Source organism: Pseudopodoces humilis, chromosome 10 (assembly GCF_049639895.1).
Source record: "Pseudopodoces humilis isolate 2021_Gansu_Grassland_sample_001 chromosome 10, ASM4963989v1, whole genome shotgun sequence".
NCBI lineage: Eukaryota > Metazoa > Chordata > Aves > Passeriformes > Paridae > Pseudopodoces > Pseudopodoces humilis.
In genome coordinates, this window is record NC_142209.1 from 29,939,029 (window position 1) to 29,961,966 (window position 22,938).

Below are 22,938 nucleotides of genomic sequence, written 5' to 3' on the forward strand. Positions count from 1 at the left end.
CTGCCCAGGGCAGTGGTGAGTCCCCATCCCTGCAGGGGTTTAAAAGCCACGTGGATGTGACACTTGGGGACTTGGTTTAGAGGTAGGATTTGCAGTTGTGGGCAACAGTCAGACTCGATGGTCTGAGAGGGCTTTTCCAGCCTAAATGAATGTGTGATTCTGTGGCTGCTGGCCAGAGATCCCTGTTGGGGAAGCCTGGGTGGATTTGCCTGCTGGATCACTGAGCAGGATGCAGCTCTTGGCAGCTGCCCCAGTGCCAGCACGTCCCTGACTGCGCAGCACACGCAGGGAATGTGGCTGTGCTTCAGGATAGCTGGTGCAGCTCCAGTATGGGAAACTCCTGAGGTTCAGTTAGTCCTGTTTTCCTCAGGAAATCCACTTTTACCCCTGGGTTGGATGCTGGTGGATCCCTTCCAGGTCAGGGACAGTGCAGGAACAGGGGAGCACGGTCAGTCCATGCAGTGCTTGATGGGCTGCCTTTGCCAAAGCCGTGGCCATGGAGGGGTTTGCAGAGAATCAGCCCCTCTGCAGATGGAGATTTGCATGAAAAATGACTCCTGCTCTTTCTCTGCCTCTCTCCAGGCCAAAGCTCAGGACTCCTGTCCCAGAGGAGCCCGATGAGATCCAGATGTCTCAGCTGTAGCGTTGTAACCTTTACGTAAGGCAGGATCTCGTTTCTGGGCGTAGTTTGCACTGCACAGAGATGGAAACACATCCCAAGAGCTTCCTGGGAAGAGCAGCCACAGCCCAGAGCAGAGCTCAGCCCAGCCCCAAACAGCGCTCAGGAAGGAATTCCTTGTCCCAGCCTGGCAAGTTGAGCAGAAGTGTCACAGCCAGGAGTTGAGCTGGCAGGAGCCAGTGTCCAGGGTGATCCCCAGTGTCCATGGTGATTCCCAGCACAAGGGGGATGGTTGAACCCCTGTGCTTGAGGCACAAAAGCTCTGAAATCCTGGTTTTCTGGAAGATTTTCCATCCTGGAGATGAAGTATCTCTCTCTAGATGGCAGCATTGGTGAAGAGTCTCTGGGCCACCTCCAGCTGAGGCAGGGTCTTGCCTCATCTCACTCTGTTGTGCCTTCATCACTAATCCTGGGATTCAGCCACAATTCCTGTGTTTCTGAAGCCTTGGGGAGTATGCAGGCTGTCCAGCTGGTCCCTAAGGATGGGATCCCATGCAGAAATATTGGCACAACCCACAGATTTGAGACTACCTAAAATAGTTCAGGAAAACACTGCACAGTGCTGTTATTGATGGGGTAATTCCATGTGATAAAACCTGAAATCTAATCCCCAGATCTTCAGCATGTAGAGTTTTGGGCAAAACTTCTGGGTACCAGTGAAAAAAATGTGTTCTTTGGCATGTTCCCATCACAGCACTGACAGCTGTGCCCAGGCTCAGGTGGAGAAAGCTGCAGCAGATGAACTAAGACAATGATTAAATAAAATTAAATCCCATTTGTTCCCTCAGTTTTCAGACACTGACCAGGGATGTGGGACCATGAGCACATTCCAGTGTCTCTCTGCTTTTTCACCATCACCAGAAGAGTTTGTGTCATCCCTTCCCTTGGTATTCCCTCACATTCCCCAGCTGTGAGAGGCTCTGGGAAGATCCCGGGAATGCTGAGCTGGGACCAGAATAAAGCAGGGCCAGGCTGGGGCCAAAGGCTGCAGGTGAAGGACCAGGTCAGGGAGGAGTGGTGAGAATGGAACAGGATCAGGACGTGGTGCTGGGGTGGAGGTGGGAAAAGTGAGGTGGAATATATGGAGAGTGGAAGGGATAAAAGCTCCAAAACAGAGAAGGATTTGGTTTTACTGCCTCTGTTTTCCCAGGCTGTGATTATGAGCCAGAATCCACAGGATAAGAGCCCTATTCCCCATTCTGGGAAATGGCTTCACAGGTCAGTGCTGCTCCCAGCACCCCACCTGCACTTCAGCTCTGGCAACTCCCACTCTCCTCTGGGCTGAAGGCTCAGCTCCACACGTACAGCTTGATTGCAGGGAACAAATTAAGTTTTAATTAGGATGAGGAATCCTGGTGAGGAGCAACAGTCCAGGTCTGAAATGCATCCAGGCTCCTCGTGTGACAGCGTGTGAGAGCAGCCAAGGCTCAGCTGTTGGATCCTGAATGAGGATGGGGATCAGATGCTCCCAGGGCTGCAGCCCCTCTGCTCTGAGAGAGCTGGGGGTGCTCACCTGGAGAAGGGAAGGCTCCAGGGAGAACTCAGAGCCCCTTGCAGGGCCTGAAGGGGCTCCAGGAGAGCTGGAGAGGGATTGGGGACAAGGGATGGAGGGACAGGACCCAGGGAATGGCTCCCAGTGCCAGAGGGCAGGGCTGGATGGGATACTGGGAAGGAATTTATCTCTGTGAGGGTGTGAGGCCCTGGCACAGGTGCCCAGAGCAGCTGTGGCTGCCCCTGGATCCCTGGCAGTGCCCAAGGCCAGGCTGGATGGGTTTGGAGCAGCCTGGGGCAGTGGGAGGTGTCCCTGCCCATGGAACTGGATGAGCTTTAAGGTCCCTTTTACCACAGAAAGGCAAAGGCTGGTGAAAAATCCTGCCTGTGGCACATTTAATTTGCCACAATTTTGACCTTTCTAGAAGCAGCCAGGATGAGCAGAACACTGGAGTTCTGCTGCACTTCATAGATATATTTGATATCATTACATGATTGAGAAAGACTTTGCATCAATTCAGATGGATTCAGCTCCCTCCCCTCCTCTGTGAGAGCCACCTGGAAGGACCTGCCATGCCCTGCTCCCTCCAGGTGCCCTTTGGGTGCCCCAGGGGGACTCTCAGATGTGCTGTAGCCCCCGATGTTGGAACCCCACAATCCCTCCTCAGCTATTTCTAGTCCCTCCTCGCATCCAGAGCACAAAGGAAAGGAAAAAAAAGGTGAGTTTTGGAAGGAATAAAGGGCCAAGCAAGCCCCAAGTCAGAGCGAGTGAGTGTGCAAAGCTTTGAATCATCTGACTCCGTGTTTATCCAGCGCTCCTGGGAGACGGGGGGAGCTGCAGGGAAGCGGAGAGCTGAGGAAGTTCACAAAGCAGAGTGCTTGTGTTGTTTCTGGCACAAAATTCCCAGTCATGTGTGTCCCTCCACAATGCCATTAACCTCCCGTGGTGGGGCTGGGAGACCCTCAGGAATGATCAGCTCCAGCAGGGAGCACCGGGATGGTTGTTCCTGGCAGCACCGAGGCTGAGCACTGGGCAGGGCCAGCAGCACAGGGGGCTTTGCCTTCTCTGGGGACACCTGTCTGGGTAAAAAAACAGAGACAGACACTACAAATCCATCCTGTGCCAGCGCAGCCCAAAGATAAAAGTGTTGTAATACTCTGTAATTACAGTCAGCCTCAAAGAAGATGCTTTATGAGGGTATTAATCAGCTGCTCTGCTCCTATGAAAGGAAATAATGTGATTTTTAAACAGTGCTGGGGTTTAATTTGACTCAGCAGCAGTTTAGAGGTGTTTCTCCTTTTGCAAGAAATTCCAGCTGTTTGACCTGGACTGTTCTCTGACCACTTGGATGACAGAGGAAAAAATACATATAGATGAATTTAAATGATGGTCCTGCCTAGTTCCAGATACCTACAACTTTCAGAGTGAAGCAGAACCTTTTCCAAAGCAAAATGACAGCCTCAGTAATGTGCAGCTTAGGCTGAAGAAGTTAATTAGTATGTAGGTGTTATTTAAATAGCTAAATGCGACATTATTGGAATGCTAAAATGCATTTGGCCCAGTTCAGTGTCGTTTTCAGGAGTACCTGAGCTCTCTCCAGTTTCAGGAGGTCAGAGCTTCCCCCACACTTACTGGTTTTTACCTTTCAGTGTCCTCCTTATTAAATCATTCCCATTGTGGAAGTTGAATTTTTAGGTTGTATGGACAGTAGAGAAATTGAATGTAACATGAAGCAATTTATTTTTAAAATTTATTGCCAAGCAAAAATGTGCAATGTGTAGGGCTGTTAATTGGGGTCTCACTCCCAGCAGCAGGTGGGACAGGGCAGCTCCTGGCAGCATTTCAGGCATTCACTGTTGATATTATTTATGGCAGAATGAGCAAGGCAAGGTTATTTTGTTGCTTTCTCAAATTAAATAAATAAAATAAAAAGAGATGGGATGGATCAATTCAAATTAAAAAGCAGCAAAAGTGAAATTAGACATTTGTGGTTTCAGCTCCCTGGCTGCACTGGTGAGCTCTCTTATCAAGGGAATCCAAGGCAATTTTAATGTTCTGCTTTGAAGGGACTGTTACAGATGTCTCATAAAAAGCAGCTGAGCTGCACCTCTCAGTTTTAGAGAGAGGGATTGAAAAGCCACTGAGTACCTGGATGTCCTCATGTATGTGTGTGCAGTTTATTGTTCTGTGGACAGAACTCAGCTCCTTCTGGTTTCTTCTGCGGTGACAACTGGGCTGATGTAAACAGCAAACACCACTGGGGTTTCACAGGAACTGGTTTTTACATCCAGGGAAGTGCAACAGATTCCTGTCACTGTGCACCAATTCCTCACAATTGTGCACAATGGTTTGTAGCTCAGTGCTTGCACACCGGATTTTCATCTTACATTCACATGTTTCTTCTCCTCTCTTTTTCCCCTTCTTTGTTTCCAGTTTTCCCTCCTTTTTTGGCCTCCTTCACCATTTTCCATATTACCACCTTCTCCATACACAGTGGTTTTCCTCTCCAGATTTCATTTCTTTTCTGCAGTTCTGTATGGGAACACAAGATTTCACAAGCTCCAGCATGGATGTCTGAGGAGTTACTGAATGATCAGATGAAAAAGAAACCACATCAACCCCTATTTTCAGAGCTGGTAAAGGCAACTTATAAATTAATTGCATTGTGAAATACAGGGGAAGAGGCTCCATCCTGAGTTAATGATTAAACCTCAGCTGGTCCAGTTGCATGTCCACGACCCCCTGCACACCCCAAAGATCTTAAAAGTTACTCCTGTGGGACTCAACTCCCCCAAAACAGTATTTCAAATGTCCTTTAAAACCGAGTTGTCTTTGTTTTGACACAGTTTTTTTCCCCTTTAATAATGATACCCATTATTTTAAGTTTCTGTGGAGTGGTGGCCAAACACAAGAGGCGCTGATGCCAAATCCAGGGAGGATGGAGATGATAAAGGGAGGCTCAGGCTACATTTCCTGAGAATTTTCTTAACAGCAAGAGACTTTGCTAAGAGTTATTTGATGGAATTTGTGCTGGGACGCTCTGGAAAAAGTTCTCTCGTTTTTATGCATTCAAAGCTCGGTAGATTTTTCACTTCAATTTGCTCCACAGAAACTGATCTAAATGTAAAGAATGTTTCAATCAACATCTTTTAGCATAAATGATACACTGGAAACATTACAAAACACGAAGTATTCAGTTACATCCCAGGGTCCCATGGCTTTTATTCCACATACAATGAAATGGATGAGGCCTGGAGCGGGCTGAGAGGTAAAGGTTAAATTATGGATATGTATTCAGCTTTTGAGAAGTCTGAGAAGCTGTCAGGCCCTGCAGCCCCTCTCCCATGAAAGGCTTGTCAGCACGTGTTCCCCGAGCAGTGGGAGAGCCCGAGGAGCCGTGCAGAATGGCAGGAGCTGAAAGGCTGCAGAAGAATAGAATGAGCAGTGCTCTATAAACCCACTCTAACTCCTGTTTGTTCCTTTGGCACTGCAAAACCGCTCCAAAACAGAGGCCAACTGTTAACAGAGGCAAAGCCAACTTCATCTCTTGCAGGCTGACAAATGGTCATGTAAGTTACCAAATAACCCAGGACCTCAGGATTAAACTTCTCCAATTGTTTTCACATGATGCAACTTTAAATCTTTCTTTTGAACAGTATTAAATTTCCTTTCATTCCCATAAACTTCAGAAAAAGTTGACTGCTCTCACATTTCAGACTGTGACCCAGCTAACTTGCACTTTTCCCCTCTGCTAGTCTGGAGAACAGAATAATGAAATTCAGACAACAGTGACCAAATGTTGTTCCGTAGAACCTTCCTTTTACAAAACAGATGAATACTCCTGGGCTCCAAAACACTGCAGGGAACAAAACTTTCAAACCTTATGGAAATAAAATAGTAAGCCTGTGCAGTGACTTCATCTCCTTTATTAGATCAGAGCCATTTTCACTGGAATTGAAATGGATTTTTAAAAAAAATCAACTCTAAATAGAGGAAAAGAATTTAAAAAAATCCCACTGAAGCCATGATGGAAATACTATTTTATTTAAAACCCCCACACCCATGTGAGAGAAAGCTAAATTTCACAGAACTTTAGAGGGAGAAAATGTCTTCATCATCCTCATAATTGCCATAATTCTTTGTTGCAGATAGAAGTGAGCTTTCATAACACAGGAAAATAAACATTTTAGTGTTTGTGATTCACAAGGAGATAAGCAGCTGCATTGTGTGCTGTGACTGGGACAAAGGGCCATAGAGAGGGACCACAGACACTCTTGGGGCTGGAATTTCGCCCTGGAGGATCCCACTGAAACCCCACCAGGTCGGTGCCCTCAGCATCCTGCCAGACAAAACCCTGTATTTACACAAGGAGAAATCCCCACTGTGCTGCAGCTCTGGCAGTGGGACTGCAGTCACTTAAACCCATCGCAAATTCAGCCACCAGAGTCAAAATAAAAGGAGCCAAAATATATAAATCCAGGTTTATGGGGGAACTAAACCAAACATTCTCCATGAAGATTTAGTGCAGCCAAATTGTTCTAAGTGAACAGGGCACCTCAGCTCGTATCGGGGCACATCCCTGGGTTAGTGCTGTGCTAAACTCCTGCTGATAGCAATAAAAGTTTTACATGCAAAGTGAGTGGAAAATACGAGATGTTAGATAGGACAATACAAGTTTATAAAGCTGATACCTAAACCCTGCTATAGGGGCTTTGCCAAAGCCCTGCTAACTTCCATGTAAATTCCACCTGTGGATCTCCAGTGTTTGTCTTAATTGGAAGCCTTAAAGGTGAATTGAAATGTTGTTGGAATAAAAACCTGTTTAAGATGCCAAATCCCTGTGTAGGCTTGCAAGTAAATAAATTGTAAAGGCTGACTAAGGGCCTTCTTATTAACCTGTCAAACCACCAGCCCTGGAATCTCTTTTTCTCCTGCAAAAATTGTGATGTTCTCCTTCCTCTTGTGATTGAAGAGTTTTACTGCCTCACATGCCTGGCCACAAAGATGAGAAGGAAGATGATTCAGGAAGGTGAAGAAATCTCCTTGTTCATCCTGAAGATGCTGTGGTCCTTCCTGGCAGGAAGGGCTGGGGCTCCCTGCAAGTGGTGGGAAGTGATGGATTATGACACTTGGGTGTGATATTGGTTCAGTTTTCCAAACTATCGCCCTAAAAACCTCCTCTCTGAATTAGATTTTTTGAGGATTGGGTTGGTTGATTCCTTTTGGAAGAAGCAAACTCGGCATGAGGAACTTGGAAGTTATGGAGCAATTTCACCTGAAATTACCTGAGATGTTTTGCAAAAGAACACCTTGCTCATGTCCAAACCGAGCTGTAAATCCATGTCCTTCTTTTCCAGGCTCCCTTCTGGAGCTAATGAGAAAAACATAAAATAATTGTTGTTTCCTTTAAGGATAACTCCAAAGCTCAGCACCTGAAGTGTGAATGCCCAGCCTGGGTGAGTGTTTGGAATTGCTGCTGTCACACACTTCTCCCACTGTCTGCTCCTTAAATGAACAATTCCAAAGTGCCCAGCACAATGGATGTCAAATGTGATGAAAGGCTGGGGTGCCACTTCAAAAAAATAAAGTCATAACAACAACAAAACTAATGTGTAATAAGCGTGCCAATATTTGCATATGTTATGAAGTAGTTGCTGGTGTTTGTGTTCCATTGTCACCCCCCTGAAGGGTGACATTTCATGTCATGGAGGCATGGAATTCAGGGATGTAAAGAACAGAGTCCTCCTGAGACATAAATATACATATATTTATTTATATATATAAAATTCCAGTGTAATTCTCACATGAAAGAATTGTGGTCTATTTCAAGGCTTCTCCTTTCATCTTTTCCGTAGTTTTGTGCCAATTTTCCAAGTGCTCCCAGACCACAGACTGAATGAAATGATCTGAACGAGGCTGACCTGCAGCTCCTGACGCTCCCTGTGTCCTTCCCCAGGGCCACCCCTGTCCCCTGACCCCACAGTGCTCCCTGCCACCTTCCCTATGGCTGCTGAGCCTTTGCTTTCCTCTCAAAGGAAAGGAAAAACCCCACTTGAGGAGACAGAGCTGTTGCAAAGATTGGCACAAATGCACTTATCCTCATTGGCCTGACCCGCTGCCTTCAGGATAAAACTATTTCTTCTCATATCTCCCCTCCCTTTTAAAGAAATATGTTTATGCTGTACTTGCTCCTGAAACTCCACTGGAAAATAAAGCTGGCACCAAGTGGATAATGTTTTCACCTTAGACAGAATTCCTTTCCTAAAGAACTCAGTGTCAATTATATCTAAATCTTCCACCTTTAAATGTAACAGCAATTGTTGCTTTCCACCTCATAATTTAAAAGTCAGATTTACAGATTTACACTGGGTCTTTCCATGGATGCACAGATCCTAGGAATCCAGGGAAGTTCTACCCTCACTTCCAGCTTCCACTCTGGAAGCCTGAACATGCTGGTGTAATTCCAGTTGAATTTCAAGGGGAAAAGGATGATTGATATGGCCTCAAATGGTGGAATCAAAAAATCTGGTCTAGATTAATAGGAATATTAGTGAAAGCTGGAAAGGGAAACAAGGATTCTTTTCTAATGTGACATGATACTTAAGAACACACATTGTCAGTAACTACAAATGTGTAATGTTTCTCTTTTATTTTGCTGTACTTCTGACACGATTCTCTTACAATGCTTTGCCTATCATCCTCTTGTGAGGTTTATTGTACTTACAAATCATTCCCAGACAGTTTCTTTGCTATCTTTTAATAAAATAAAAAAAAAATAAAAAAGTTTTGTGGATAATACATTTCCCTGCGGGAACTAATTCCACAAAGATATTGACTGCAATCCTGTCATTGTTTTAAAATTTCTGGCCATGTATCAAATGGTTGATTCTTCTCCCCAGAGTCACCTTCTGAAGCTTTATGTGCGCACTTCATCTCCCAAATACCCTGAGACCAAGGAGGAGAAACTCCAATTTGCCTTTCCAAGCCACTGCTTGTCCCTACCTGGAATTCTTTTTGCCATCAGATCGCTGTGGATACTCCATGCTATCCATTTCGGGGTCTTCAGGGCTGTGTCCACTCCAGTTCCTTTGTTTAATATATTTTTAGCCCTTCCCCTGTGGGATGACAGACTGCAGCATGTTAAAGCAGGGAGAATATTTGTATTGATTTCCAAATGCTGCAGATTGAGAGCAGATGTACCACATATTCCCCAAACGTATGCTTTAACTTTCATTTATGTGCTGTGCTGAGCAGCCTGCGAGCCAGGAAGTGATTTATATCTGCTAATTGCATGCACTTTGGTAGATTTGCAGCTAAAAATAAGTGGTTTGTTTTTTAATTATAAATGATTTATCCTCTCATGCTGCATGGAGCTAAAACTTCGAAGCTAAATGAGAACTTGGAGAATCTGCATTTAGTTTCTGCATCTGCCATGGACTTTTTTTGTATCTTTAGTGGGTTATCCTTGTGCCCAGCTCAGAGGAATCTGAATCTCATGGACATCTTACTTCAGAGAGATGAAGGAAACACTTTTGTGTTGCAGCTGAAGAGGTGTAGCAGCAGTTGCTGCCAAAAGCAGAAGTTCAGTGGAGACCCTGGAGAAAGTTCCCCATCACCTTTGCTGGATCCAACACTCCAGCAGCTGTGGGGAATCGGGCCCAGCTGCTGATCTGGGGGAACATCGCTCCCCTTCTCTCTCACCGGAGGGTTTTATGGAATGGACTTGCCTGGGGGAACACAAGGAAACACAAGGGGGGTTTTCCTGCAGGCAGCTCACTGTTAGATCAGTCAGAAGTAACCTGAAATGTCACTTCAGAGGGTCAGGGCAGGCAAGCCTGGGCTGGTGCAATCCCTGCTGCAAGGCCTGACCTTCCTGCTGGCACAGCCCTGGTATTCCCGGTGTTCCCTGTCTCCAGGAGAAGTTTCAGGCCTCTGAGGGCACTCAGCACTCTTAAAAATTCCACCCCACCTTGCCTGGAGCTCTCATGGAGCTCAGCCCTGGTCCCCGTGGAGACTGTCCCTGCAGCATCCCTGTACCAGGCTATGGAGCCTCCTGATACACAGACTGACTTCCCTGCTTCACCTCAGACCTGCCTCATTCCCAGCTTCACCTCAGTCCTCCTCGTTCTCAGCTTCACCTCAGACCTGCCTCATTCCCAGCTTCACCTCAGTCCTCTCATTCCCTGCTTCACCTCAGTCCTCCTCATTCCCTGCTTCACCTCAGTCCTCTCATTCCCTGCTTCACCTCAGTCCTCTCATTCCCTGCTTCACCTCAGTCCTCCTCATTCCCTGCTTCACCTCAGTCCTCTCATTCCCTGCTTCACCTCAGTCCTCCTCATTCCCTGCTTCACCTCAGTCCTCTCATTCCCTGCTTCACCTCAGTCCTCTCATTCCCTGCTTCACCTCAGTCCTCCTCATTCCCTGCTTCACCTCAGTCCTGCCTCATTCCCAGCTTCACCTCAGTCCTCTCATTCCCTGCTTCACCTCAGTCCTCCTCATTCCCTGCTTGCCCTCACACCTGTCTCATCCCTACGGACCTGCTGGCAGCCACCATGCTGTCTCCCAGTGCTGAGAACGTCCCATGTTGCTGGAATGGCTCCTGAGGAATGGCCCCTGAGCTGTTGTTGATTCTCAGCCTGGTCCCAGACCTGCCTCACCACCGTGACTTCACCGTGATCACCAAAGCTGGGCCTGCCTTGCTCACCTGGATTAGGGGGAGTGCTTCCAGGACCTGAAGTGGCAGAAACTCGAGCAGGTCCTGGCAGGTCCCTTCCATGTGTCACACCAGATCCTAAAACACATCGAGTGTGGCTCGCCCTGTCCATTTCATCCATGTTTGTTTATTGGTCAGTTTTCCCGAGGAAGTGGATAATCAACCTCTGGTCCTTTTCCTGGCTGGTGAGAGCAGGTACATGTGCATGTTTGTATGTGTGAGGAGAAGGTGGTTCCAGACCTCATGCTCCTTCCCTAACACACTGCCAGATGTTTATCTGGGTTTCTTCCTCCTCTTGAAACTCTATTAGTGTCTGACAAGAAATACAAGATTCATATGGCAGAAGAGAAGCCTAAGGGATCTGATCTAGCAGGAAGCGAGGACGAAATTCCTTTAATCTTGTCCTTGTTTCCACTCTGCTTATGAGCTTTTTATTTAACAGTTGCTGACTTTTGAAATCCTAAACCTAATCTAAGCATCCCAGGAACGTGATCATTCTCCTGGATGGAAAGTAGTTATCACTCCTAGGAGCTTCAACCAGCTTTGGCAGTGTCCTCCAACTCCAGCAAAAATGTTACCCACCATTGGCAGGAGGGAAGTCCAACCCTCCTGCCCAAAATCTCGGTTTCCAATCACCAGGGAGAGGGAAAAGCATATTTGGAGTCTGGGCTGGTGATCAATCACAGGCTGGACTTGATGGTCTTGGAGGTCTTTTCCAACCTCAACACTTCTGTGGTTCTGTGAAAAGCGTGCCCCTCCAAGCTCAGCAATCCCACGGGCTGCGGTTACTGCGTGCGGGGCAGACCCGCGGGAGGGGAAGGGATGGAAACCTTTCCAGTGTGGATAACCACGCACTGGAACGGATTGTCCAGAGAAGAGTGTGGAGTCTCCCTGTCTAGAGATGTTCCAGAACTCTCTGGACACAATCTCATGCTGTCGGGAGAAGAGAGGCTGGACCAGATCGCCTGCAGCGCTCCCTTCCAACTCGGTTCTGTGTCTGGTGTCTGCTCGCAGGCTGGACTGGATAATCCCGCAGGCGATCCTGTGCAAAGCGTTTCCTCCGCAAGCGCGACCATCCCGCAAGGAAGGGAAGGCGATGTCCCGGCACCGCCGCCCTCACAGCTCCGCCAGGCCTGGGGAAGGGAAGGCGATGTCCCGGCACCGCCGCCCTCCCAGCTCCGCCGGGCCGGCCCGGGCGCCTCTGGGGGCGGCCGGCTCCTCCGCGCGGGGACAAAATGGCGGCGGCGGGCGGCGCGCGGCCGCGCGGGGGCGCTGCGGGGCCGGGCAGCGCTGAGGGCGGGCAGGGCTGAGGGGGCTGAGGGCGGCCGGCCCGGCCCCGCTCCCTCCCCGCCTTCCCCGCCCGCCCGCCGGCACAGCGCGGGACGGAGGAGCGGCGGCCCCGCGGTGGATGCGGGAGCAGCGCCGGCTCAGGAATGCAGCAGCCGGGCGGCGCGGACGGGAGCCTCCCGCTGCTGCTCCCGCTGCTGCTGTTGCTGCGAGCGGGCAGCCGCGCCGAGCCCGGGGACGCCACGCAAGGTAAGGGGGACACGGCGGGCGGCGGTCCCGGCTGCGATGAGAGGAGCCGGGCAGGCACCGAGGGGAGCCCGGCTGCCCCCGAACCGCCTCCCGTTAACCGGCTCGGGGGTTTATGCTCGGTTTGTGTTTAATTGCTTCGTAAAAAAGCTCTTTCCAAGTGTTGGGGCCAGTGCGTAACCATTCCCAGGCGGTCCCGCTTTGCGGTCCGTGATTGATGGTGCCCGAGGTGTGTTACCGCACTGGGGACTTGTCCCTTAGAGCCGGCTCTCGGGGCATGTTTTGCCATCTCACCCCTCTTGCACCCCTCAAAAAGGTTTGTTTATTTATCTGTTTGTTTCTTTTCAACCAAAAGAAAGCGTCTCCGTTTTGCTTTTAGCCAGTGATATTTATCCCGCGATCCTTCTGCTTTATCATGGTTCGGATTCCAGCCTTTTTGCTTTATGGGATTTATGTGTAAAACATAGCATAGCCCAGGCATAAAGGGAGCTTGGAGTTGGGATAGCTGGAATTGGGCAAGGACTGATTCCTTCAGGCCAAGTCAGTAAAAAGTGAGCAGTGTTTTTGGACGCCTGCATGAGAATTTCACTAAGAGTTGGATGTACGTGAGCTCCGGCTCCTCCAAAGTGTTTTGTGGTGGGTGCTTCAATCAGAACCCATCTCTGAGAAGTGCTGGTTCATAATATGCCTGTATTTAATATTTAAAGAAGTGAAGAAAGTGAACGCCAAAGAGAGAAAGTTGATGAAAAAGCCAAAATTTAACCCAAATTATAAATTCTGTGGGATAACTGCCTTTAAAAATTTGCTCGTAGCTAACAGATACAAGTCTCTTGTCATACCCCTGTGCCTGGATATGTGCCGGTGTTCCAGCGTGTCCCTGAGGATGCTGTTCCCGGGAATGAGAGTGAGGGAGTGTTGGAATGACTTCCCGATGTCCCAGGAGTCTCGTGGTGCAGATTCAATGGCTGGATGAGTTCTAGCTTGGGGTCGGAATTCTTCATGACATTTCAATGGGAAAAATTTCCGAAGTTGTTTTCTAACGTCTCCAGGGAATGCTGTGTATGTTTAACAAATAGCTGTATTTTTTAAAGGGACAAAAAAGGCTGTTTCCCCCCTGGTTTTTCAGATAATTTCAGAGTGTTTCTGCATGTGTCAAAGAGCCTGGAAGGGAAAAATAAAACCCCATTAACATAAAGCAACTGATCACATTGGATCTGAAACTGTCCATTTCTTATTTCCTGTGCATTCTGCTGGGAAATAGCCATATTGGAGTATGAATTCACCTTTACGTGCATATATTAATATAGTCATTATTAATCATTATATATTAATGTAATCATTACAATACAGGTCATGTAGCACAAGTTACACCAAGAGGGGTTTCAGCTCAATATAAAAAAACGTTTTATTTATAGTGAGAATGATAATTCACTGGAATTACAACCGCAGAGATGTGGTGGGATCCCCGTGGCTGGAGGTTTCCAAGATGAGTCTGGATAATCTCAGCAAGACTCCTTTTCCCACAAAAGGCTGGACCAGGTGATCCTTCGAGTTCCCTTCCAGCCTGGACTGTGATCTGTGATTATGTACAGTTACTTTCCACAGTGAAGTATTTCCTGTATTTTAAATAATATCTTTGGCAAATGCTTGCAGCGTGGATTCATGGGCAGATCAAGTGATTTATTTATTTTTTATAGATAGACATCTATCACATGTTCAACCACACACTAGGTTTTCCCCCAAACTAGGTTTTGTGGAAGAATAAGGGAACCTGAACATCCAACACCAATTCAAAAACCAGACAAAGGAAAAGCCTGTTCTAAAAAGTTTTATAGATTTCTTTAAGGTGACTGTAGTGGTTGGGTAAATAGAATTTACTGTATCAGAAACCCAGCCCAGACAGAATCTTCAGTCTCTACCCTTTAACCCTGACATGTTCAGAAAGAGAATGTGGACCACTGGCTCCTGCTGCTGCCTTTTTGTCCATGACCTTTCCTTGTAGGGAGCAAAACAACCCCAAAGGCTTTGTACATTCACTGCCTTTAACTTGTGCTCTTCCCAAGGGTGCTCAAGGGCTGGCCCGAGAGTTTCAAATAAAAGCACAAAGTTAATGTCAATTTAAGGAACAGCGACTCTCCAGCTCGGATATTTTTTGCAGTACGTGGTGCTGGATATTCCCAGCTCAGCTCTATTATTGTTCTTCCAGATCATGTAACTTTGTCAGGAGTCGCAATGAAAGAGGTGTGAATAATAGAAAAAAAACATTTTAAAAGCATGGAGTAAACCCGCAGATCTCTAGATTGTGTTTTAGATTGTAGGGGTGCTGCTGATTTCCTTGAAAGTTGTGAGATAAAGTTCCACAGCTCCTGATTAGTCCGTGTGGTTAATTGTTTCATCCCTGGGTCACAGGCTGCTGCTTCAGCCACTATCAGGAATGAGTTTATAAACAAACAAAATGCTTTTGTTGCCTTAAGCCTCTAAGAGGATGAGGCTAGATGTCACTGTTTGAGGTTGTAGCCCTGTATTTCTTGACAAAAGTGGCTTGAAGTAGCAGCAAATTATCTTCAGGACATCGTTTCTTTGTTTCTATAATTAACTTCTACTGCAACTGCAGTGTTAATTACGTCCTCGCAGGGATTTAAAGTGTTGCAAATGAGTTAGGCAGGGGAGTGTTTTAAAGCTTGTGTATGGATTTAAGTAGGCAAAGAGAGGGGGAAAAAAAGAGTTTCCCTGAGGTGTGACACTGGATCCTGCTCTTTGGAAACAGATGTAGAAATCCAGCAGGCTGCTGGGACTCCAAAGAGCACCTCAGAGTTGAAAACTCTTTTAAAAAATCTCTAACTAAATGCAGCTGCTTTACACACAGCGATTGTCTTGCAAGCCAGAAACGTGTAGAAAGTTAACTCAGACAAAAGAAAAAGTGTAAACCTTTCCTTCCCCAAACCCTGGAAAAAAATCCCCTCAGTCATCCTCAGCTGCAAATTGGATGTTCACACAGTTGTTGTGTGAAATGTGGTGTCTCAAGATGCAGTTTTTAGGAATGTGCTTGACTGAGGTGTTTTCTGCTGTCTGGGTGAGATCTCACCCGGTGATGGGTGCTGCTGCTTCCCAGGGGAAATTGCTCCCTGGCACAGCTGGAGAGTCTCACACCAGCCGGGCAGAGGTGGAGTGATCACCCAGCCTGCATTTTGACAGATTCCTCCATATCGAAACACTTAAACGAATAGCAAATGCAGTTATTTTGCTGTTAAGGTGCTGTCTGTGATGCAGGTTTCTGCTTTTAAAAATTAGCAAACCCCGTGCTGTGTCTTGAAATCAACTCCCTAAAGCTGAGCTCAAAGAAATTCTGGGTTTGGGGCTTTGTAGGGCTTTTCTTGTTCCTTTTTCATTGTAATCAAGGGTATATTGAAAGTCAATGAATCTGCACGTTTATAAATGGAACAGCAGTGAAATGAATGAGAGCAGTTGTCAATGATTCTTTGTAAATAACAACAAAATACTGGTGTTAGCTGAAGGATGCTTCTGTGAGGGTGATGATTGCAGTTTTACATCCTTTATGATGAAGTGCTTTAAAATTCCTGAAATTCTACATTTGGTGTAAAGTTTCATTTGGTCAGGTGCTGAAGAGGAAGTTCCAATTTTTTTTCTTCCTGTCTGTTTATAAGCAGAGTCACTGCTGTCCTTGCCAGGAGTGTGGCATGTGAGGGGCTTGAACATGTTTAATATCATTTAATTGGGCTGGAACGACAGGATAGCCAAGGGGGGGCTGTGAAGTTTGCCAAGGTGGAAAAACTGAATAATTTCAGGTTAAATATATATATATATATATATATATATATATCACTAGTGTGTGATGTAATGATAAAGCTCTAAATATTCCTGTTATTTAATAGTGAAATTCTTTGAAGTCCCCCAGGGAATATAATGCAAAATAAAAGAACTTGCCTATATTTGGATTCTAATGCAATGTAATATTGAAAATGGTGCTCTGCCAAAGTCAGGCAGCTTGGGGAAAAGAAGTAGCTTGAGAAAGGAACCCCTTAGTGAGGAAAGCAATAAGCCAGGCTCCTCAGCCTGCTTCCGTGCCAGCATCCTGGTGTGAGGAAGATTGCTTTCCAGGATCTCCTCCCGAAGTGGAGACACTGCAGTGCCACCGTTTCCAAGGAAATCTGCAGGGCAGTGGATGAAGGGAAGTGCCTGGTGGCTTGTGGAAAGGATCCTGTGGTTCATGTTGGTGGGATGGGCACAGATTTGGAGGATGGTTGTCAGGTAGGATTCCTGAAAAAACAGTGCAGAGTGGTCACCAACAGGAGCAGAGGGCACAGCAGAGCCGTGGAGGAAGGACTGCCAGGGCTGGATGTGCTGTGGGGCCAGGGCTGTGTGTACAGAGCTGTCCTTTCTCTGGTGTTTCTCAGCGAGTCAGTCCATGGAGCTCACACCCATGGCAGGAGCAGCAGAAAGCTCAGCTCAAGGCTGCTTTGTTGCTTCACCGGCTTCTGTGGGGCTTTTGTGCTTGATATCCCATTCTAAGAAATCCCTGTGGAGAGTTGTGTGGAGGCTGGTTGATCAGAGAGGGTAAAGGACAGCAAAAAATGGTCTTGCAGGACATGTCCTGGTGTTGGTGGGGGCTGGGTGCTGTGTCCCTCTTGGCTGGAATGTGCCAGTTTGGGTTTGGTTAAGCCAGTTTGGTGGTCCAGGCCTGGCTTAACCCACCTGGGCCCTGCTGAGATTTTTCTGATCTCTTTGCTCTTGTTACCAGTGACTCTGGGAAATGGCTGAGACCGAGTTGGGGGAGATTTAGGCTGGATATCAGAAAAAAAGGTTCTTCCCCCAGAGGGTATTTAGGCACTGCCCAGGCTCCTCAGGGAATGGGCACGGCCCCAAGGCTGCAGAGCTCCAGGAGAACTCAAACAGCACTCTCAGGGACAGGGTGGGATTGTTGAGGTGTTGGACTGAATGATCCTTTGGGGTCCCTTCCAGCTCAGTATTCTCTGATTCCATTATGTCACACTGGAGACAGGAATCCTGGGCGTATTTATTGTGCCCTGGGAATGTTGAAGGCAAAGAAAATCTGTCTGCATTTTGTGTCAAGGAAAGCTAAAAAAACCCAACAAAAAAGGCAAGTCTCTGTGTGTACAGGCAGCCAGTGTCCCCAGGAGCTGGAGCAGAAGTGTTGGGAGCTTTGTGCAGATGTTCCCTTGTCTCTATAAGCCCTGCTGATGTTCTGGGCTGTGCTGAGATGTGCTTTCACTCACTCACAGATATTTGGGACTAGCTTTAAGTTAGGACTTTGCCATCCCAATATGCACTGGGAAAGTTTCATAACTGGATGAGTTCTTGGGAAAAGTTTGTGCAGGCTCTGGGGGAAGCCTGCATTTTATTAAAAGCTTTTTTTTAAGCTGCTCAGGTCATGTGCTGAAACTGATACGGCACGAGGGCTTCCTGTGACCTTCTGCTCCTTCCCTCCAAGGGCTGTCCCTGGTGTGTCCCCCTGTCCCGTTCCCAGATGCTCTGTCTGTCTGCAGCACAGCCCTGAACATCATCTGCTCCAGGCAGATCCAGGAAGGAGCTGGAATGGTGGAGCTGGGAGCCAGAGCACAGCAGCAGGCCATGGGAAATGGAGAGATCAGAGATAAGCGAGGGGAAAATGCTCGGCAGCTTTGTAACCTCCTCACACATTCCCTCCAGAGACTGGGAGTGGAGCAGGGGATGCTTTTCCTACCCTGGGAATTTGAGACTGGCTCTGGAAGGATGTGCACTACCACAGTCACAGTGTGAACGCTCCTCTGCAAAGCTGCTCTGGTGGCCCAATCCCCCCTGAAGATGCTAAGCCGAGCTTTAGAGGATGAAGGGTGTAAAGGTAACGAGCTGCCTGAGGCTGTCCATGGTGTGGCACGTCCATATAGAACACCATGGCTACTCCTGCAGAGCAAGAACATGTGCTGGAGGAGGGATTGACATCTGGGTGGCCTTAATTTCAAAATTCTGGAGAGCCTTTAGCTCTTACCACGTTGACATCCATTCCTGTTCTCTCTCTGAATTCAGTTTTGGTCGTTCTGTCCTCAAACACAAGTGTGACTGTGAACACACAGAGGTCTCTAGAAGACAAGTCTGGTCAGATGATAAAGAAATAAAATCAGTGTTAGAACTAAGATTAGATCTGGTTTTCCTCAAGTGAGGTCCTCTTTGCAAAACCTCTGTCAGCTTTTCTCCTTGTGGGGAGGAATCATCCTTGTTGTAGAGGGAATTTCTCACCTGTGACACCTTTATGGAGTTAATGTATATCTGAGCCCTGTGCAGTCTGCACTGTATTTACAACAGCTCTTGCCTCTCCCAGTTTTTCCTGTAAGGGGTCAGTTATCATGGGTGAGCATCTCTTCTCCAAAATTAACTTGGCTTCGAATGAAAGGAAGTGTCTTTATAATTGTTTTGTTTACTCTGAAGTACTTGATGTGCTGTATAAGTAACGAGCATTCTGTGCATTTTCATTTTAAATTCTTTTTTGTATATGTTAATTATTCATTCCATATGTTTGGATTTTTCTTTATAAAACACATTATCTCTCTGTGAATTTAATGAAAATCTGTAGCACGATGGAGACATCTCTTTTTCTCCAGAACGTGCTGAGTGGAGAGAGCACCACGTTGAGCTCTGCTTTCAGTGGGTTTCACCTACAGTGACAAGAGGTCATTTAATTCCCAGCTGATTGTCAGGAAGATGGATTTATATCATTAAATGCTTTCAGGAGGCCAAGGAAGAGCTTGTGGTGGACCTTTGCTTCTGCCTGCTGGCATCTCTGAGGCTGAAACACTTCACACTCACCAGAGGAGATGTTTCTGAACTGAGGGCCCCTGACTTTTACATTCACTTTTCTTGGCAGCCTGACAGAGCCCAAGTCTGGCAACCTTTGTAAGTGAGATGCAACAAGCCTCATTTATTTCAGCTATTGCTCTGTCACTGTGTTTTTAATTTACTGTAATTCAATAACTGACACAATGCTGGAGTAAATAAATGGGCTGTGAACATTCTCATAGACCTTGGGCATCCAGCTCAGGGCAAGATTTAGCTTTTAATTAACACTGTCCATGAGATTTATTGTTAAAATTGCATCCTTTTAAATAAGTCAATCTGAAGTTGATTAGGAGATGAATAATTGAAACCTGGTGTTGGATAACAGAATGCATTCTAGTGGATGCAGCACTGGAGCACCAATGGAGTTCCAGACCCCTTTTCTCCTGAGTTTTGGGTCATTCCCATAAGCTGGATGTTGTCATTATCTTTTCTGCGCAGAATTTGTTGCTCTGTGTTGAAAAAAAGAAGTGTTCTTCAGTATATTAAGAACAGTAGCATTTTACCTGTGTATAAACTGCATTCTTAGAAGAGCAAAGAGCTTTTGGAAGGCCTTGGGACACCCTGGTAAAAACCCTTAAAGGGATTTTGCTCCTTTCAGTCCCCTCTGCTACATAAATTCTCCAAAAAGAGGCCCAGGCAAGGGAAGAAGCTGTAAAGGCATCCTCTCACTGTGGGGGAATCTTATTAGTAAAATCATATTTTGTCAGGGATTAAAAAAAAATACTGATCTGATTTTCTTGTGTTACGTAGGGAGAGATGATATCTGATTTGCCCTTTTCCTTTTGAGAGCCTGTTTGTAGGATGTGATTTATGTTCTTGCATTCTCTGTTTGTGATTGATCTTTTTTATACATCCTAATGAGTATTTTTGACTCTGTGTAGTGACCCCTGAGCAGCAGTAAAATGTTCACAAACTTGAGAGTATTTTATATGCAGAACTTAGACAATTTTCTCTTAAAATCTGTGGTCTCCTACTTTTTTCAGCAGAAAATATAATCCTGATATGAGGAACTGTGTGACCAATCCCTCTCATTTTGGGCTAAAAACCCCCAGGGAATGTCAATATCAATATTTTGTTGGTTGAGCTGTTCAGGGCGAGACAGATTAGGTTGGGCATTAAGTAAACTGGGCCATTCCTTCCTTCCTGAACTGGTTTCACTGGGGAGTCACATTTGGCATTGATAACACTTGTGGCTCTGCTTTCAACATTTCTGTAGGTCCTAATGGTTCTGGGGAAGTTCTTTGATCTGTCTTGAAAACTTCAAAAGTTGAGAGCTGGTACTGGGGGAAAGAGAAAAAGGTGGTCTCAGTGTTGATAGCAGGTACGGTGAATTTTCAGGGAATTTGTTCAAAAAAGGAGAGACCACCTGCAAACTGACAGCTTTTCCTTGTCATGAGGCCTTTGGCAGGGTAACAACATCTCCTGGTGGAAGTGACTCCTGTAAGCAGGACACCTCTACAAGGATTTTTGGGAATCTGAACATTTAAGGTTGCTCTGTTGTCATTTATGGGGTGTGTTCAGTTCTCTCATCCAAGGTCATTCTGAAGTCTCTGGAGCTCTGAAGCACTGGGTGAATTTTTTGGTCTCAATTTTATTTATTGTGGAGTACCTCTGGTACATCCAACTTGAAAAATCCATGGTTAGCTCTAAAAGCAATCCCACTTTTCAGAAAGTTTTGACAGAATGCAGCACCAAAGTCTTAACTGGAGTGTTCTCTTTCAGTAAATGAGTGAAGCTGTGGCCTCGGGCATCACAGCCCATCCAGCAGGGTCACAGCAGGGACAGCAATGCTGGCACTGCCTCTGCTGTGGGAAAATCAGAGCTCAGGCTCCTGCACAGGTTTGTGCATCAGGTGCTGTTTATTTTGTTGTCAGCTCTACAGAAATCCCCTACCCAAACCCTGTAATTGTCGGATGTTCTGTTATCCTATTCCTCCTGCCAGTTATTATCTCCTGAGATTATCAAGGGTAACTTCACCTGGACTAATTGTAATAACTGACAAGGCCTGAGGGGAAGAATTCTGTCTCGGCAGTGCAAGGAGGGATTAGGTGTGTATATATTCCATGTAATTTGCTGAGAGGTGTCTATGTACAGATCTGTCAGAAGAACTGTAAAATCATTTGAAATGTTGCAAGGGATGGATGTGTGGTGATAGGAGGCTCAACTTTCTTCAGCTTTTGTTGCATTATCTCACCAAAGTGAATTTTATAGGCTTTCTTCTGCCCTTGCCTGTATAAGCTGGTGTCAGGCTCCTTGAGAAGGCACTTATGTTCTTGAAGGATTATTGTGCTAATTTAGCTTTCATTTCATCAGGTATCAAGGCTTGATATTATCTTGCTGTTTGTTTCTCTGTTCTTACTGGGAATTACCGACACCAGAGATGTTGGGGATTACACTCAAGATGACTGAGTGCAGCAAGGAAATAATTTTTGATCTCTACTCGTTTTGCTGTCTTAAAGATCCTACAAGAGCCTAAAGATCCTGGTTATGGCTCAGTCATTCAGCAGTGCTGATTAAGACAGTCAATCTGAGCAGCAGAGCCTGACAGATTTTCTGCCAGAATCCTTTAGAGGATGCATGTAATGAATCTTTTAGTAACTTTAGTGGGCAGTTGCTTTCAGCCAGCTGAAATATTTCCTGTGTAAAGGAAGACAGACTTTCCACGTGAAAGTCACGATGTGCCAACCCCTGGTGTGGGATATTATTGCCTTAAGAGAACTCCAAAGAATGAACTCGCTCCTGCAAATGATGGTACTTGTTACCAGTACACAAAGAAAGTACACTGAAAATTTATTTTGATATATTTTCCTTATTTTTAGAATTAAATCCACTTTTTTCCCTAGAAAATGCTTTTGCTGCTTTGTTTCCAGACACACTTCATCCAGCAGTGAGCAGATGTAGAGTGTCCTGGAATGTTTTATCCCGAAAAACAGGGAAATACAGTTCCTCTCATTGACTTTGTCAGACTCAAAGTACTAAAGAAATGGGTGAAACGTTTTGTTTTGCTCCACTGAACTGCTACAACTCCTGAGTGTTTCCCAACATCAAAAATAGACGCTGGTACCACCGGGATGGATTTTGTCCTGTGGGATTTTGTCCTGGGGTTGTGCCGGTGCCCTTTCCCAGAGCTGGGAAACACTCGCTGCAGAACGTGTGAAACATGAATACTTGGGATTTTGTCTTGAAGCAGGATCCAGTGTTCCCTTTGCTTCCTGCACCAAATGCCATGGGAGAAGGGATGGTTTTGATCTGGGTGTGATGTGGGGCTGGCTCAGCTTGCAGGGATGAAAGACGAGTGTCACTTCCAGCGCTGGCTGTGGGAGCGCACGGGGGCTGTTCTGCCATGGCTGGCCCAGGGAAGGACAAAGCCAGGACTTTGCAGACAGGAAAAACGCTGCTCAGGGGGGGATTGGATTTCTCCAAACAAAATATTATCCAAAAATATTCATGGGGTTCAAATGAGCAGCCAAATGCAAATGGTTGCACTTTTTGTTCCATATATGTTCTCATGCTCTCTACCAACCTTAACCATAATAGCCCCACTTTTCCTCCAAAAATGCGAACAAAAGGCATCTCATTTGCCTACTAATAAATAATATAGAATTCACTTAAATCCTAATGAAAAGACAACATTTCTGTGAGGAATATTTCTCAGACTGAACGTGGAAT

At 46.3% G+C, this 22,938-nt stretch overlaps 1 protein-coding gene across 1 annotated transcript in view; it reads left to right on the plus strand.

The window, feature by feature from the left end:
* Positions 1 to 12,257: 12,257 nt before the first annotated feature.
* The window catches only part of ROR1 (ROR family WNT receptor 1), a 145,188-nt gene continuing 134,507 nt past the window's right edge, over positions 12,258 to 22,938 (plus strand). The window contains exon 1 of the mRNA XM_014250593.2: positions 12,258 to 12,420. Coding sequence (XP_014106068.1) covers positions 12,318 to 12,420 — 103 coding nt within the window. The 5' untranslated portion in view covers positions 12,258 to 12,317. The remainder of the gene's footprint in view (positions 12,421 to 22,938) is intronic.